A 13,527-nucleotide genomic window follows, 5' to 3' on the forward strand; every position below is an offset into this window, starting at 1 on the left:
CTAAGGTGAGCCTGGTGGTGCCAAGGACCCTCCCCGGCACCCCACACCCTGGCCCGGCCTCACCACTGCTCTCGGCGTTGCAGGTCTTCCTCTGCCCTCCCAGCCTGGCCCGCAAGCGGACGTGGAACAAGAAATACCCCATCTGCATCCTCCTCCCCGAGCCGGCGGAGCTGGAGTGCAGGAGCAGCGAGGAGCATGACGTGGAGCTGCAGAGGGATGGAGGGATGAAGAAGGCACCGGTGCCGGGGCAGGACATCCCGGGGGACTGCAGGGAGAGGTGCCTCTACCTCTTCGGGCGGACGGGGAGGGAGAAGGAGGAGTGGTACCAGCACCTCGTGCAAGCCTCCCGCGGGACACCCAGCAGCAGCCGTGGCGAAGGCAGGGCAGGTGCATCACGGCCTCTGCTCTGTGCCAGGAGTGATCCGGGGTGGGAGCTCCACGTGTGCCGGGAGGACAAACCCTTGGTAGGCAGCAGTGAGTATGGGGGGAGATGAGGGAGCCCAGGGCATAGCCAAGAGCATTTGCAGCAGCTGGGAGAGCCTAGAGGATCCCCCCTCGCCACCACAGGGCGGGGGGCCTGTCACTGGCATCACAGATGGAGAGCGTGTCACCGCACGTGCATCGCAGCACGTCACCACGCGTGCATCACAGCCAGGCAGCATGTCACCTCTCATGCTATCCTGACCCGCTCGTGTCCCCGTGTCCCCAGGCGTGGGACCAGTTCCACAGAGCAGCGGCAGCAGCAGCGGGGGGAGCAACGAGGACATCCCCTCCACTGTCCCAGCCAAGGACCTGACGGGAAGCATCCAACAGATTTTCCTGGATTACAGCACCTACATGGCCCGATTTGTGCCAGTGCAGGTCGGGGGGAGCCCAGACCAGAGCCCCTCTCATGGAGCACTGGGCAGCCCCACGTCCACAAAGGTGAGTGGGACAAACCCAGTGCCAGGATCGGGACACAAGCGCGAAGTGGAGGCTGATGGACGCTGTGTGCAGCCACTTCCAGTCCTGTGGTTCACCTCCTCCGTCCTGGCACCGCGGCTTGAGCAGCCAAGCCATGGTGCAGGGGAGCACAGGGCCAGTGGGTCCCATCGCTCATGGGGCCACATCGCTCCAAGGGCTCATGGCTTCTGTCCCTCCGCAGCTCGGCGAGGACACGGCCAGGCGCAGCGAGGCATGCATGGCCTGGATGAACGCGCTGGTGGGGCGCATCTTCTGGGACTTCCTCCGGGAGCGATACTGGGCTGAGCAAGTGTCCAGCAAGATCCAGAAGAAGCTGAGCAAGATCAAGGTGAGAGCTTCACAGCACCCAGGGGAGCCCCGTCCCCAAGGCCCCACGGCAGGTACCAGGCTGCAGTGACCGTCCCCATGTGGTTTCTCTCCATCAGCTCCCATATTTCATGAACGAGCTGACGCTGACAGAGCTGGACATGGGCACATCCATCCCCTTGGTCCTCAGCGCCTCTAACCCCACCATCAATGACCGAGGTAAGAGCCCTGCAGAGCAGCAGGAACCCCAGGGCTGGCTCCACTGCAGCTGTTATCGAGCTGCCAGCCCGGTCCCCGAAGCAGGGAGGTTTTGGCAGGCACACGAGCAGCCCTCGGCCCCTGCGGTGCTGACAGAGGCTCGCCCCGTCCTTCTCCCCGGCAGGGCTCTGGGTGGACATGGAGGTTGCCTACAGCGGTTCATTGCAGATGACGCTCGAGACGAAGATGAACCTCTGCAAGCTGGGGAAGGAGAGTGCTGCAGAGGAGAGCGGTCCAGCAGAGGCAGGTGGCGAGGGGTAAGGAGACTGCATGGCTGGGTTTCATCATCCTCCTCCTCCTCCTCTCGCCTGAGCAAGGCGAGAGGGTGCTGGTCACAGGGCACACCCACGATGCTCCTCGGGTCTCGCAGGGCCAGGCCACGGCTGATCTTGCTGGCAGACAGCGACGCGGAGTCATCCAGCGCTGGCTCCTCCGATGAGGAAGATGTCACCACTGCAGAGCCCACAGGAGCGCTGGGGGAGTGGGTCCCGCTGCCTGGCACTGAGGGGTAAGGGGCTGTTTGGGGTCTGCGCCATGGGGTGTATGGGGAGATGTGGGGGGAGGCACGGTGCTGCGCCACGACAGGGGCTTGGGGCTGGTTTCCCCGGGAAGGCACACACAGGCACCCCGGCACATCACGGCAGCCCTTCACAGGGGACTCCTGTCCCTGAGGGCTGCTGTGGGCGGGGGCCCGGCGGGCGCCACACTCCGGGTCTCATCCTGCTGCTGAGCTGTGACTCCCCTCACTTTAGCCACGTCAGCGGCAACAGCACGAGCCGGAAGATCCTGCGCTTTGTGGATAAGATCGCCAAGTCCAAGTACTTCCAGAAAGCCACTGAAAACGAGTTCATCAAAAAGAAGATTGAGGAGGTTTCCAACACGCCGCTGTTGCTGACGGTGGAGGTGCAGGAGCTGGCAGGCACCTTGGCCGTGAACATCCCCCCGCCGCCGACAGACCGTGTCTGGTACCAGCTCTTCTTCCTCCCGTGCAGGGACCCACGTGCATCCTCCTTCCAGCTCCCCTTGTTCCCTGACGCTCAGCCAAGAAGCCAGCTCTGGGGGACATGATGCTTTCTGCCTCTTTCCCCTCGCAGGTACAGCTTCCGAGTCCCACCCCAGCTGGAGCTGAAGGTGCGCCCGAAGCTGGGCGAGCGGGAGGTGACGTTCCTCCATGTCACCGAATGGATCGAGAAGAAGCTGCAGCACGAATTTCAGGTGCCTGGTCTGTTAAAGGGCTCAGCAAACCCTGCTGAAGCATGGGCATTGCTGCTGCGATGAGGGACAATCAGACCTCAGTTTGGACCAGGGTTATCTCTACAAAAAGTCAACGTCTGATCTGGTCTGTCCAGCTTTGGACAGTCAAGAAACACAACCTAAGTAACCAGCTCCCAGGGCTGGTGCTCTGAGCACAAGTGCTTGAGGAAAAGTGTTTTCCTCCCAGCATGTGCAGCCCTGCCCAAAGCAGGGAGGGATCAGGAGAGTTGGCCAGTCCCAGGCAGACACTCCCAGCAGGGCCGAATTCACCCATCCACTCTGGTTTTGGGGTGTTTGGGAGATTTACCATCACAAGGTACCCACTGGTTTGTTCTCAGCCTCCCACCTTTGAGCTCTCTGGTCAAAGAGCAGAAATGTCCCCACAGATATTTAGGTACCCAAATCCCCACAAAGAGCTGCCCATTTGAATGGCTTCAAAGTGCTGGTCCCTGCCACACAGGTGGGCTGGGCAAAGAAAAACTGCTCCTGCTTGTCCCCACCCCGAGGTATCCAGAGCTGGTAATCCTCGGGGGCCAGGCACAGTCAGCTGCTGATGAGGGGATGGGAGTGCAGGACCTTCTGTTCACAGCCCCGGTCTCTGATCCGAGTGTGGCTCCTGCCAAGGCCACTTCCAGGCCAATGTGTCAGCAGCCAGGTAGCAGTATTCAAAACCACTGACCTGTTATTCTGGATTCCTCTTTTCAGAAAATTTTGGTGATGCCAAACATGGACGATCTCATCATCCCCATCATGCGCTCTGGCCTGGATCCTCAGCCACCCACAGGGACACTGCCCGGGGACCTACCAGCCAAGGGAGAGAAGAGGCTCTGAAGCGCAGCCCCACGGGCAGGGCAGTGACGCTGCACAGAGCTCAGGGATCTCGCTGGGACACGGGGCCAGCCAGGGCCTGGACACTGACTCCATCCAGGGCTATGCCCTGGGGGCTGAGCTTCTCGGTTCATCTCATCCTCAGCATTTTTGTAGATGAGCCTCCTCCTTAAATACTGCAAGCACGTGTTCAGAGCAGAACCAGACACAGGGCAAGGGGTTTGCTGGAGACCCAAGAACTTCATGCACTTCCTACCAGGTTCCCAGGACTCCTGGTCAAGGGGGCAGCTCTGGACCAGCAGAAGGCTGGGCTTTCCACTGTCTGGTTCCCAAAGAGGGTGCAGGACGCCCAGACCGGTTCTGCACTGAAGGAGTTGTGATCACTGCTGATTCAAGACATCACAGCTCCAAGACACATCACACCCTCCCCACAGGCAGCTGGACTGCAAGGAAAACATGGGTGGGAAATGAGTCCCAAATCCGAATAAATCCATCACTGCTCAGTCTTACCTAGCAGCCACCTTATTGTACACAAGTTCCCACATCCGCTGAGGATGCCAGCCGGGATTGTGGGGCTTTGTGCAGAGCAAAGTCCACAGGTCATGCTTTCAGCTCAGCAAAAGGAGTGCCTGGGTGTGTGTGTGAGAAGCAGCGAGGGGAGAGTGGGCAGAGGCAGGTAATGGGGAGACCCTGGATTCCCAGCAGAAACTGGGGCAGAAGTGCTGCTCTGCTCTCTTCTGGAAGAGAGGAAGGAGAGTCTTCACCATGGTTTGGGTGAATGCAGGCAGTGGGAAAAAATTCACTGAGCAAGGGAAAGGGAGGACCCAGAGGACAGAGCAGACACTTGGCTGTCCCACTTAGTCCCTGTCCATATGGGCCAGCACCAAGTGCTACTTGTCCCATCCTCACCTGCTCAGGAGCCTCAAGGACACACGGCTGCCCACAGGCAGCACTGAATACAGGCAAGACAGCCCTCCAGAAGGAAGACAGGCAGCAGGCATGGCTTGAAGCCTTTTTATTGAAGGTGCCCAGTTAGGTAGCCTCGCAAATCTCAGTCCTTACGGCTCTTCCTGCACTCCTGGCTTCTCTTTCACCAAGTGTTTCTTCTGAGGACCCTGGAAGAGAGCAGAGAGGAGAACTCTCGGTGTCAGTGGCAGACAAACCTGGCCTACAAGGCTGCATCTGAGCTGCGTGAGGCAGAACTGCAGCTCTGGCCCCTTTCTGCTGTGCAAGGCTGCTCCCGGTCTGGACTCCCCAGCTGGGAGCTCTGTGCCACCATTCACCAGCCACCCCCAGGGCCTCCCTAGCCCTGCAGGAATCGGGAGTGGAACATTGTCACCCTTGCACAAAGGGTTTGTTTCTCTGGACAGCACAAAAGCAGCCAGAGAGCGGCGATGGGTGACCTGCTCTGAGCCAGGCGGGTTGGGCTGCAGCCAGGGGACATGGAGGGGAGCAGTAATTGTGCCGATGAAGGCTACCAGGAGGCCACCGTAGTGGAGCGGCTGCTGAGCTGCTGGATGAGCCCTGGAGGAGATGAGGCCTTTCCCACAGCCAAAGGCACAGATTCTCATCAGCCAACTCAAAAGAGCCTGAGGGGTTTCCACCAGCTAAGAAATGGCCTTGTCCCAGACCAAATAAATCCTATGGGAGCAGATGGCAAGAATTACATATGGGCCTCTACTTCCAGCCAAATGTAAAGTCTTACCACTGTAAACATGGGGGAAATTCTCACCCCATAGTAGAAAATGGCAAAGAAAACAGCTGCAACCAGGTAAAACCACCTCCTGTCACTAAGATCCACGTCACAGCTACTCAGGACTTGCAGTGACAGCAAGAGCAGAACACAGAACAAGCTCCTAACACTGAGATAAAAGAAATCAGCTTAACCTCTAAAGAGCTCTGCAAAGGCACTGTGTAGCCAATCCCCCTGCCCAGGGCTAAGGAGGCTTAGCCAGCTTCACATGGCTTTTCTAGCTGACAGGCCAGATCCAGACACAGCTTACAGCTGCGTGGTATCCAGGCAGTTGTTTCTTTCATTTCTGCTAGCTGAAGGCCTGGCTTACTTAACGCTTCCTCAATTTCACATTCAGACTTATGCGCCAGCCTGGTGTAGGTTGCAAAACTATTCAAGAAACTCTGCTTGTTTTGGATTTATTTAAATTTTTTTTTGCCCTGGATTTAAGAAAAATATACTGCTTGGCCTTTCTGAAAGCTTCCTGACAAAAGAATCACAAATTTGTGTCTGAATTTGACCCAACGTTTTCCTCTTAAGTACATTAAAGTTATAAATCATTCCAAACAAATCAAAGAAGTGCACAATTACGGGTGAAAGGGACCATATGTCCAACACAGTGCCTGCCAAGTTAACTGCTTGTTTAAAACATCCCATGGTGAATGGAAACTGGTTGGCCATATGGTAGATTATTTGCTAGTTGGGTTGTCTTGGATCACTCACACAACCATCATGTTCTTCCTTAGCATAATATCTGCTGTGCGAATTAAATTCATGCCTGTCTTTTATGCAAGTCGGTCCCGATCACTCATTTGGCTGCTGTTATATCGAGAAGCAGATTCTTGGTTGGAGCCAATCGATTGCTTTGGCCCCAGCTGCGAGCATGGCCCAGGAGCTGGAGTCGGTGGAGAGCATAACTCACCATGAAAGCCCGCTTCTCCTGAGCTGTCTGGAAGCAGCCATGGCCAAACTTGGAAGTAGTATCAATGAATTTGAGTTCAATGGCTTCCTGAGCTCGGCGGCTTGTATGTACCAGAAGGGACTGGAAAAGAAGAGTCACAATGCGTCAGACTTATCGTTACAGAAAATCCGGACATCTGCTCTGATGGAAGCAGGGTTGAAATAGCCTAGGTGCATCCATTAGACAAATACCACCACGAAAATCTGTCTTCTCGGAGAAACACCCCAGTGCTCGGGTGGCAGGTGATGCCTTGGATTGCAGAGCAGCTCTGAAATGAGCCTGCTCTTCACTTAGCATTTCATTTCCTCACAATCTGCTTATGGCGAAGGTTCCCATTTCTGGGCCTTGCATCACAGCTCTCAAAGCCTTGCAGCTTCTGTCTCCAAAGAGAGTACATCCGACTGCACACTGCCACAAACCATCTACCTGCGAACAGTCTCACTGAGCACCACGCTCACGTGCCACATGCCCTCTGCACCACAGTGCCAAGGACCCCACCAGCCTCCCGACCCAGCATTCGGATGCAGCAGCATTCTCCACATGGTGAATCTGTCCATGGAGAGCTACAGACCATCATTCCCCAGCGCCGGCTGCGCTCTCACCTTACGGAGGGTGAGCACACGCTTCTTCGTGCCCATGACGCAGCCTTTCAGCATGAGGAAGTCATTGTTGACCTCCCCGTAGTGAGGAAAGCCACCCTGTGGGGAGAGGCAGAGAAAGGGCTGGCAGGCAGGAGAGCTGGATGGGAGCAGCTATGTTCACAGGTGGCATTTTCCAGGGAAGGAGAAGGTAGCGACTGACAGTCCTTCAGGCTAACAACACTCTGCACCCTTCAGGTTGCCTGCTCAGGACCATCAGAGCATGTCAGCCACACTGACTGCATGATCCCAGCTAAGGAGCTGGGGAACCAGTAAACCTGCTTCCTTCTCTGGAGGATGTGGGTGAACAGAGAGCAGAGCTGGCTAGACTCCCGAGTTAACAGGTTTTAATAAGGAGAAGTGAAGTTTTAAACTAAGCAACAAATATTTATCTGTTAACATCAGATTTTTAATGTAATTTATACTTCTTTTTCTTTTTAAACAAAGTTCTCGGTTCCTGCCCAAGTTATCAGCTGAAAGTTAAATGTTTGGGTCTAACAATGGGCCTAAAAAAAACCACCTCACAGAGATGGTTTTCCATGTCCAAAACATGAGGAAAGGAATCACTGCATTTCCTTCAGTGAATTTCCTTCAAATCATTTCCTATGCAGCTGTCTCCAGCCAAGGAATTAATTCCCTGGCTCAGATTCCTGCAGCCAGAGCTAGTCAAAGTCCTGTTACCCCCTCAACCCTTACCAGAGGTGTAATGCTCTTCTCCGTGACATCGTAGTGCGTCGAGGCGTTGTTCTTCACCACTTTGCCATCCTCCACGTGGATCCCACGGCCAATGCGGTAAATCTAGGAACGGAAAAGAAATGGAGTTGGCGACTTTCCTGCCCCCTCACTGAGGGATGTCACAGGGGTGATGCAGATTTCACCAGTGTCGCCTGTGATGTGTCCCTTGAGCAGGGAAAAAGCACTGGGAAAGACATGGAGAACAACAGCACTGCAGATCCCTAGGGAAACATCTGAGAAGCTGGGGGACACAGAGGCCACTGTGCAAAGAAGGATGGTGACAGCATGGGAGGAAAGAAGGCAGGAAGGCGCAGTGGTGCTCTTGAGGGAACCCATCTGGGCCGTACCTTCTTGTTGAGCTCCGTGCGGTGGTGGTAGCCCTTCTGGCCAGCCCGAGCAATGGAGTAGCCAACTCGGGCCGGGTGCCAGGCTCCAATGCAGGCAACTTTGCGCAAGCCCTTATGTGTCTTCCTGGGGAGCTTCTTGGTGTGCCAACGGCTTGTCACCCCTGGAAGTGTGACCGGACAGGGTGGTGAGAACACCGGGGAGATTCAGGGCTGCTGTCTGAGTGCTGGGGAGGGGAGAGTCTCATCATTCTTCCGCAGCTCTCAGAAGACACCATGTTGGAAGGAGACCAAGAGCTGTCACCACCGTGAGAGGCCAGAGCACAGAACTGTTCTCACTTCCCATGGATCTGATCAGACTGTGATATGTTCCTGATGAGCACATCCAAAAAACCCACACCTCCACACACGTGGGGTTTGTGAAAAGTGCAATGGCTTTACGTACTCACAGTGCCTCTGAGCCTCCTGGGAGGACTCTGGGCACAGCAGACAACACGGCCTTTACTGAGATTAAAGAAACCAAGCTCGCTACAGTGGAACTGCATGTCATGGTTGAGGTCCAGAGGCTCTTTGCTACTCCCTGTACAGTAAGTTGATGGGATCTCAGCATGGCTAACGCTCCCTTCCCCAACACTACCTTATGGGCAGTGTCATGTGAGAAGGACAGAACCAAGCACCTGGCAAGGGTCTCCCTGCTCTGTACCTTTCATCCCATGCCCCTTGGTCACGCCAATGACATCAATCATCTCGTTCTGGCTGAAGACGCTGTGCACGGAAACCTGCTTCTCCAGCCTCTCACGAACCCAGTCAACCTTGTCAGCCACCGTCCCGCCATTCAGCTGGATCTCCATCACGTGGGCCTTCTTCTGCCGCAGCGGGAGCAGCTTCATCTGCATTAGATAGTGCATTAGGGCAAAATGTTGCCCCTCACCTCCCAGCATGAACATGAGGGTAGGGCTGCATCACCCTCCACTTGTGAGGGGCACAGGGGGTGAGCAGGACCAGCTCTTCACCACCCCTCCCTACCACACTGTCAACCCTTTCATAACAGCCAGCAAACTCAGTCAGTATGCTTACATATCTCTCGGACCCAACTCCTTGTCCTTGAGCCCAACCATCCCATCTCCCAGCGCTCCCATTCCAAGCAGGAGCTGATGCACACCCTCTCTCCAGGGAGCACAAGACCAGGCCAGCCTCATCCTACCCCAAGAGTTAAGCACAGTAGTAATAGCCATGGTAAACGCCCCAGAGGAGCCCATCACCGAAGCACTGTGACCAGCCAGGATGCAGCTCTGTGCTCCCAGCCAGGGTCAGCACCTCTCCTTTCGTCATGCTCCACCTCTGCTTCTAGACTGAGCAGATATTTCTAGTTCCCATCAAGAGATGCCTCTGTTCTCTCCCGGTCCGAGCTCCCTGTGCAAAGCTTCTGCCAAATCGCCACAGCGGGACTTTCAGGATCTGTGCCAGCCACAAGTTAAGCCTTGAGCCAGCTTAGCTCTTCCCCAGACTCCAAAGCAGCTGTTAACTCCAGGGATCAGCAAGAAAATGGGCCCTGTGTATCCAGCAATCAGCCTCTGGCACAACTGTGCCTGCCCATCGGTTATTTTTGCCCAAAACATTTGACATCAGTTGCTAATTTGAGGTGATCGTGAGGCCTGAGGTCCCTTGCTGACACAGAGGTCACCACCTGCTGAGGCTCTGCTCAAAGCCTGCTCTCCTCCACGGTGTGTGTGGGCTCCCCAGCGTGCCCAGGGCACAGCCCCCTGCAGCAATCCCGCAGCAGGGAGCTCTGCTGAGCCCGGCTCAAAGGGACAGGGTTGGTGCCAGGAGGTAGCTGGAAAGGTCAGTCACCACCTCCCATCACCTGCATGCCCTGTCCCACACTGTCTGACCGGCGTCTGCCCGCTCAGCCTCCTGTGACCCCACCAAGACACCCCCATGATCCAGCTCCCAGGCCCTCACCACGCTCCCAAGCTGAGGAAGACCCTGAGCCCCCCTTGCCCACCCCCCTAGGGGTTAGGCTCTGACCTGTGTGTGCACAATGACACGAATGACCTTGCAGTACTTTTTCATAGCTGCAAAATCCTTCTCCAGCTGCCTTTTGCCATCCTCATCCTGCCATTTTTTGCAGTACTTGGTGAACGCCTTCTTCTTGCTTTTGTGCCTACGACAAAAATGTTTAACATCCAGCAGAGCTGAGACATCCAGTGCCCTGAGACAGCGCGGCATGGGGGGACAGATCACCTTGCCAGGCACTTCCCCAGAGGCACAAGACACTTGTAGGTACCTGAACCTCGCCTGACTGTCAGGGCCATGGCACAGGGCTTTGAGGTGGGAAGAGGAAAGTGAATAATGAGTGGTGAAAAGGGCCGGTAATTCAAACCTTTTTGCATGAGGAATCCAGTTGTCTCCCACTGACTGGCTCAGTGCCATCAAAATACAAGCGCAAAATCAGAGCGAAGTGGAGAAAGGAGAAAACAGCCTCCAACAGGGATCAGAGGCATGTGGTGGGTGGATCTCAACAGCACTTTTGCAGGAAACATGATTCCTACAGTTATGAAATTCATGTTTCCATTTTCCTCTCTGCTGGTGTGGGATTTGGGGTATAGATGTTTACAAGGGCCAGGGGTCACATTCTACATCAGTTTTCCCCCTGGCAAATCTGGTTTTACTCCCTTCATTTGGTCCCTCAGCTCAAGTATTCCAGTTTAATGGAGAGTAGATGAGCCCGACCTACACAAAGGAAAATGAACCTGGAGCACGCACTGCCATATGATACTGTGGAGAGAGCTAACTGAGTTCAACTAATAGAATAAATTTACATATGCATATGCTGATTCCCAGCATCAAGCTGTTTGCGGTATCTCTGTGCATGACTAAATAAATCGCAGTTTCACTCCACCCCAGAGCCAGCTGTCAGTAGCTGAGCTGTTTGCAATGGCTGGACATCACTGAGAGCCTGCGGGGAAGACCTGCGAGGGACTCCTCACGTGCAATGCCCCAGGGACCCTCCCCAGCTACAGGGGCACGTACCAGTTCTTGTAGAAGCGCCGTCGGCACTCATCGCTGATGTGCTCAGCAAAAACAGTCTTGAAATTCCTCAAGCCCTTCGGTGTTTCAATGTACCCCACAACCCCCACCACCACCACTGGGGGGGTCTCAATGATGGTCACGGCCTCCACCTCCTCCCTCTTGGAGATCTCTGCAAGGGAAATGGTGCTCAGCATCACCTAGGATCAGATTATTCCCTGGCGCCATTCATGGCCTGTGCCGTTACAGCGTGCAAGCAATGTGCTGGGGCCAAGGTGACACTCTGGTCACACTCTGGTCTCACAGCCAGCCTCAGCCCTTCCATCTCCCAGCTGCTGGAGGACCACGCAGGGTTTGATCCCCAGACACTGACCAGGTTAGACCCTGTGGTGCAGCAGGGTCTGGGTTAGACCTATCTTCCCCGGCTTGGGGGAAGCAGTACATTGGATGGTTCTTGCCCTGGAGTTTGGCTCCAATCCTGTGGGCATCCCACAGCGTAACTTTATAAACTTCCCCAGCAAGACACTTCAAGCCCAGGACTTGTCAGAGGCTCTGCAGGGTCCTTCTCCCAGCAGGATCCAACAAACCACCAGTCACCATACCAGTGTGGGGACTTCCCAGGAACCCCCAGACTCGACACACGCTGGCTGTGAGGTGGTCTTTGGCCATCCAAGGTCTGGATGGCATTACAGGAGATAGCCTGGAAGCTATGTGCTCCACCACCCATTCCCAGCAGCAGCCTTTCCCACCAACCAGTGTGTTCCCTTGTTTCCCTCCTGGATGTGGCTCCCTGCCTTCTTCAGCCAAGCCTTACTGAGCCCAGGCCTGTGCACCTCCCGCACAGTGTGTGTCATGCCAGCTTTGTAGCCCAGGAAAGCTGTCAAGTGGACTGGTTTGCTGGGATCATCCTTAGGCCATGTCTTCACCTTCCCTCGGTGGCGACGGCTTCTCTTGTGGGGGAGGAAGCCCAGGTGGCCATGCCTGGGAGCAGAGAACTTGCGGTGGGACTGTGGAGAGGAAGAACAACAATTACCTTCGCTTTCAGGTACTAGAAGATGCCGGGACCCAAAGCACAATGGGAACTCTCCCCTTTAACATCAGTGGATTCCAGGCTTTTCCTTGATTCCCACACCAGAACTCATAACCGGATGGGATTTTGTTCAAGCTTTCAGCATGTGCATGGAAGAATTTAGTAACTTTCTGGACAAATTATGCCGATTAAATAAAAGACTTGAACATGACCTTCATCTTTCTGCTTGAGGACTTTGAAGGAGAATTATGTTCTTTAATAGGTCTGCCCTTCTGTGATGTTAGTTATAATGACTTATTTTGTATTCTGCAGCACCAAAAGGGCCTGCTCAGAATTCACGGGCTCCGTGTCGTCAAGGCAAATGGCAGCAAACATGCACAGCTAACGATCAGAAAAAATGGGAAAAGATGCCCAAAGGAATCAGTAATAAGAACATGCGCAGGTTAAATATGCACCTTGAAAACCAAATTAGAAGAGCTAAATATATAAACCCCAATTGCAAGGTCATGCTGAGCCAGGCAGAGAGAAAGCAACAGCGGTTTAGAGACATGGACAAGTTCTCACACATTTGGCTTCGAGGGAGGGGAACTGGGGGTCAGTTCTACATCCACTGCCGCGCTCTCCTTGCTAAGACCAGTCCCAGCACCTGGTTGCACTTTCCACCAAGCTTATTTTCCAGCCCAGGTGGAGCCATGCTAAGTTCAACCCCATTCCAGCAGCACTAACATTGCCGATAACCCAGCCCTGCTCGCTGTCCCTCTGCACACAATCAAAAGGCAGCAGTCCCCAGCTTTACAAACCATGGGACGTCTTCAGCCCAGGTCAGCAGCAGAAAGAGGCCGTCAGTAAGTGCCTCCCCGCTCTAATACTTAAGATGGTTATAGGTCTGAAGACACAAATTTAGCTACTAGCTTCACCCGCTGCTATATTCATTCCGCACTCAGCCAAGCTGGCAGGTTGGACGTAACAGTCGCGGCGTGATAAAGGTCAATCGCCGGTGTCTCAGTTTACACCTCTCCCTTCTAAAGAACTTGAACATGAACGGCAGCAATTAGGACAGCTTCCTAAGGGGGCACCCACAGCTGGGAGGGTCCGCGCCGCGCACCCCAAGCTGAGGGCAGCTGGCTGCTCTGGGCAGAGACAGAGTCAAAATCCCTCCATCAGCTCAAGAAAGAGCTTGTGAGTCTGACTGGAAAAGAGATCGAGGCAGCAACACGCCTGGTTGTGAGGGCGGGCTACGCTGCTCCCCTAGGCCGGGGCCTGAGGCCGTTTGAGCGGGGGGCACAGGGCTGGGGGGGGGACACGGACTACAACTCCCAGCATGCACCGGGCACAGCGGAGCATGCGCAGAGCGGCGCCCTCTGACCCCGGCGTCCTCCGCCGCCGGGGTTGTGTGGGGCGCCGCCATCTTCTCCGCGCATCACGCCCGGCCCGCCGCCGCCATGCCG

General features: G+C 55.2%; 2 protein-coding genes across 2 annotated transcripts; one reads left to right on the plus strand and one right to left on the minus strand.

The window, feature by feature from the left end:
* Positions 1–83: 83 nt before the first annotated feature.
* On the plus strand, positions 84–3,612 carry LOC104167576 (testis-expressed sequence 2 protein-like; the record flags this gene model as incomplete). The annotated part of the gene is made up of 9 exons (XM_009707876.1): positions 84–387; positions 710–924; positions 1,145–1,291; positions 1,389–1,488; positions 1,652–1,784; positions 1,898–2,035; positions 2,280–2,492; positions 2,622–2,742; positions 3,487–3,612. Coding segments are annotated over 9 exons (1,497 nt in total), but the record flags the coding sequence as incomplete, so codon positions are not given.
* Positions 3,613–4,611: 999 nt separating this feature from the next.
* On the minus strand, positions 4,612–12,899 carry RPL3L (ribosomal protein L3-like). The gene is made up of 10 exons (XM_009707875.1): positions 12,880–12,899; positions 11,864–12,056; positions 11,053–11,221; positions 10,048–10,183; positions 8,723–8,909; positions 8,023–8,183; positions 7,637–7,738; positions 6,905–7,000; positions 6,264–6,383; positions 4,612–4,724 (listed from the first exon to the last, which is right to left on the minus strand). Exons 1-10 carry the CDS (start codon positions 12,880–12,882, stop codon positions 4,668–4,670), a joined length of 1,224 nt encoding a protein of 407 aa, XP_009706177.1. The 5' UTR covers positions 12,883–12,899; the 3' UTR covers positions 4,612–4,667.
* Positions 12,900–13,527: the final 628 nt, after the last annotated feature.

The sequence above is a fragment of the Cariama cristata genome, unplaced genomic scaffold (assembly GCF_000690535.1).
Source record: "Cariama cristata isolate BGI_N322 unplaced genomic scaffold, ASM69053v1 scaffold8789, whole genome shotgun sequence".
Lineage (NCBI taxonomy): Eukaryota > Metazoa > Chordata > Aves > Cariamiformes > Cariamidae > Cariama > Cariama cristata.

Bases quoted from the DNA above. Each gene is read 5' to 3' on its own strand.
- RPL3L (XM_009707875.1), bottom strand. The intron at 7,001-7,636 runs GTAAGGGTTGAG...CTCTCCCCACAG, and splicing joins AGAAGAGCATTACACCTCTG to GGTGGCTTTCCTCACTACGG. The intron at 4,725-6,263 runs GTGAGTTATGCT...GCTCTCTTCCAG, and splicing joins AGGAGAAGCGGGCTTTCATG to GGTCCTCAGAAGAAACACTT.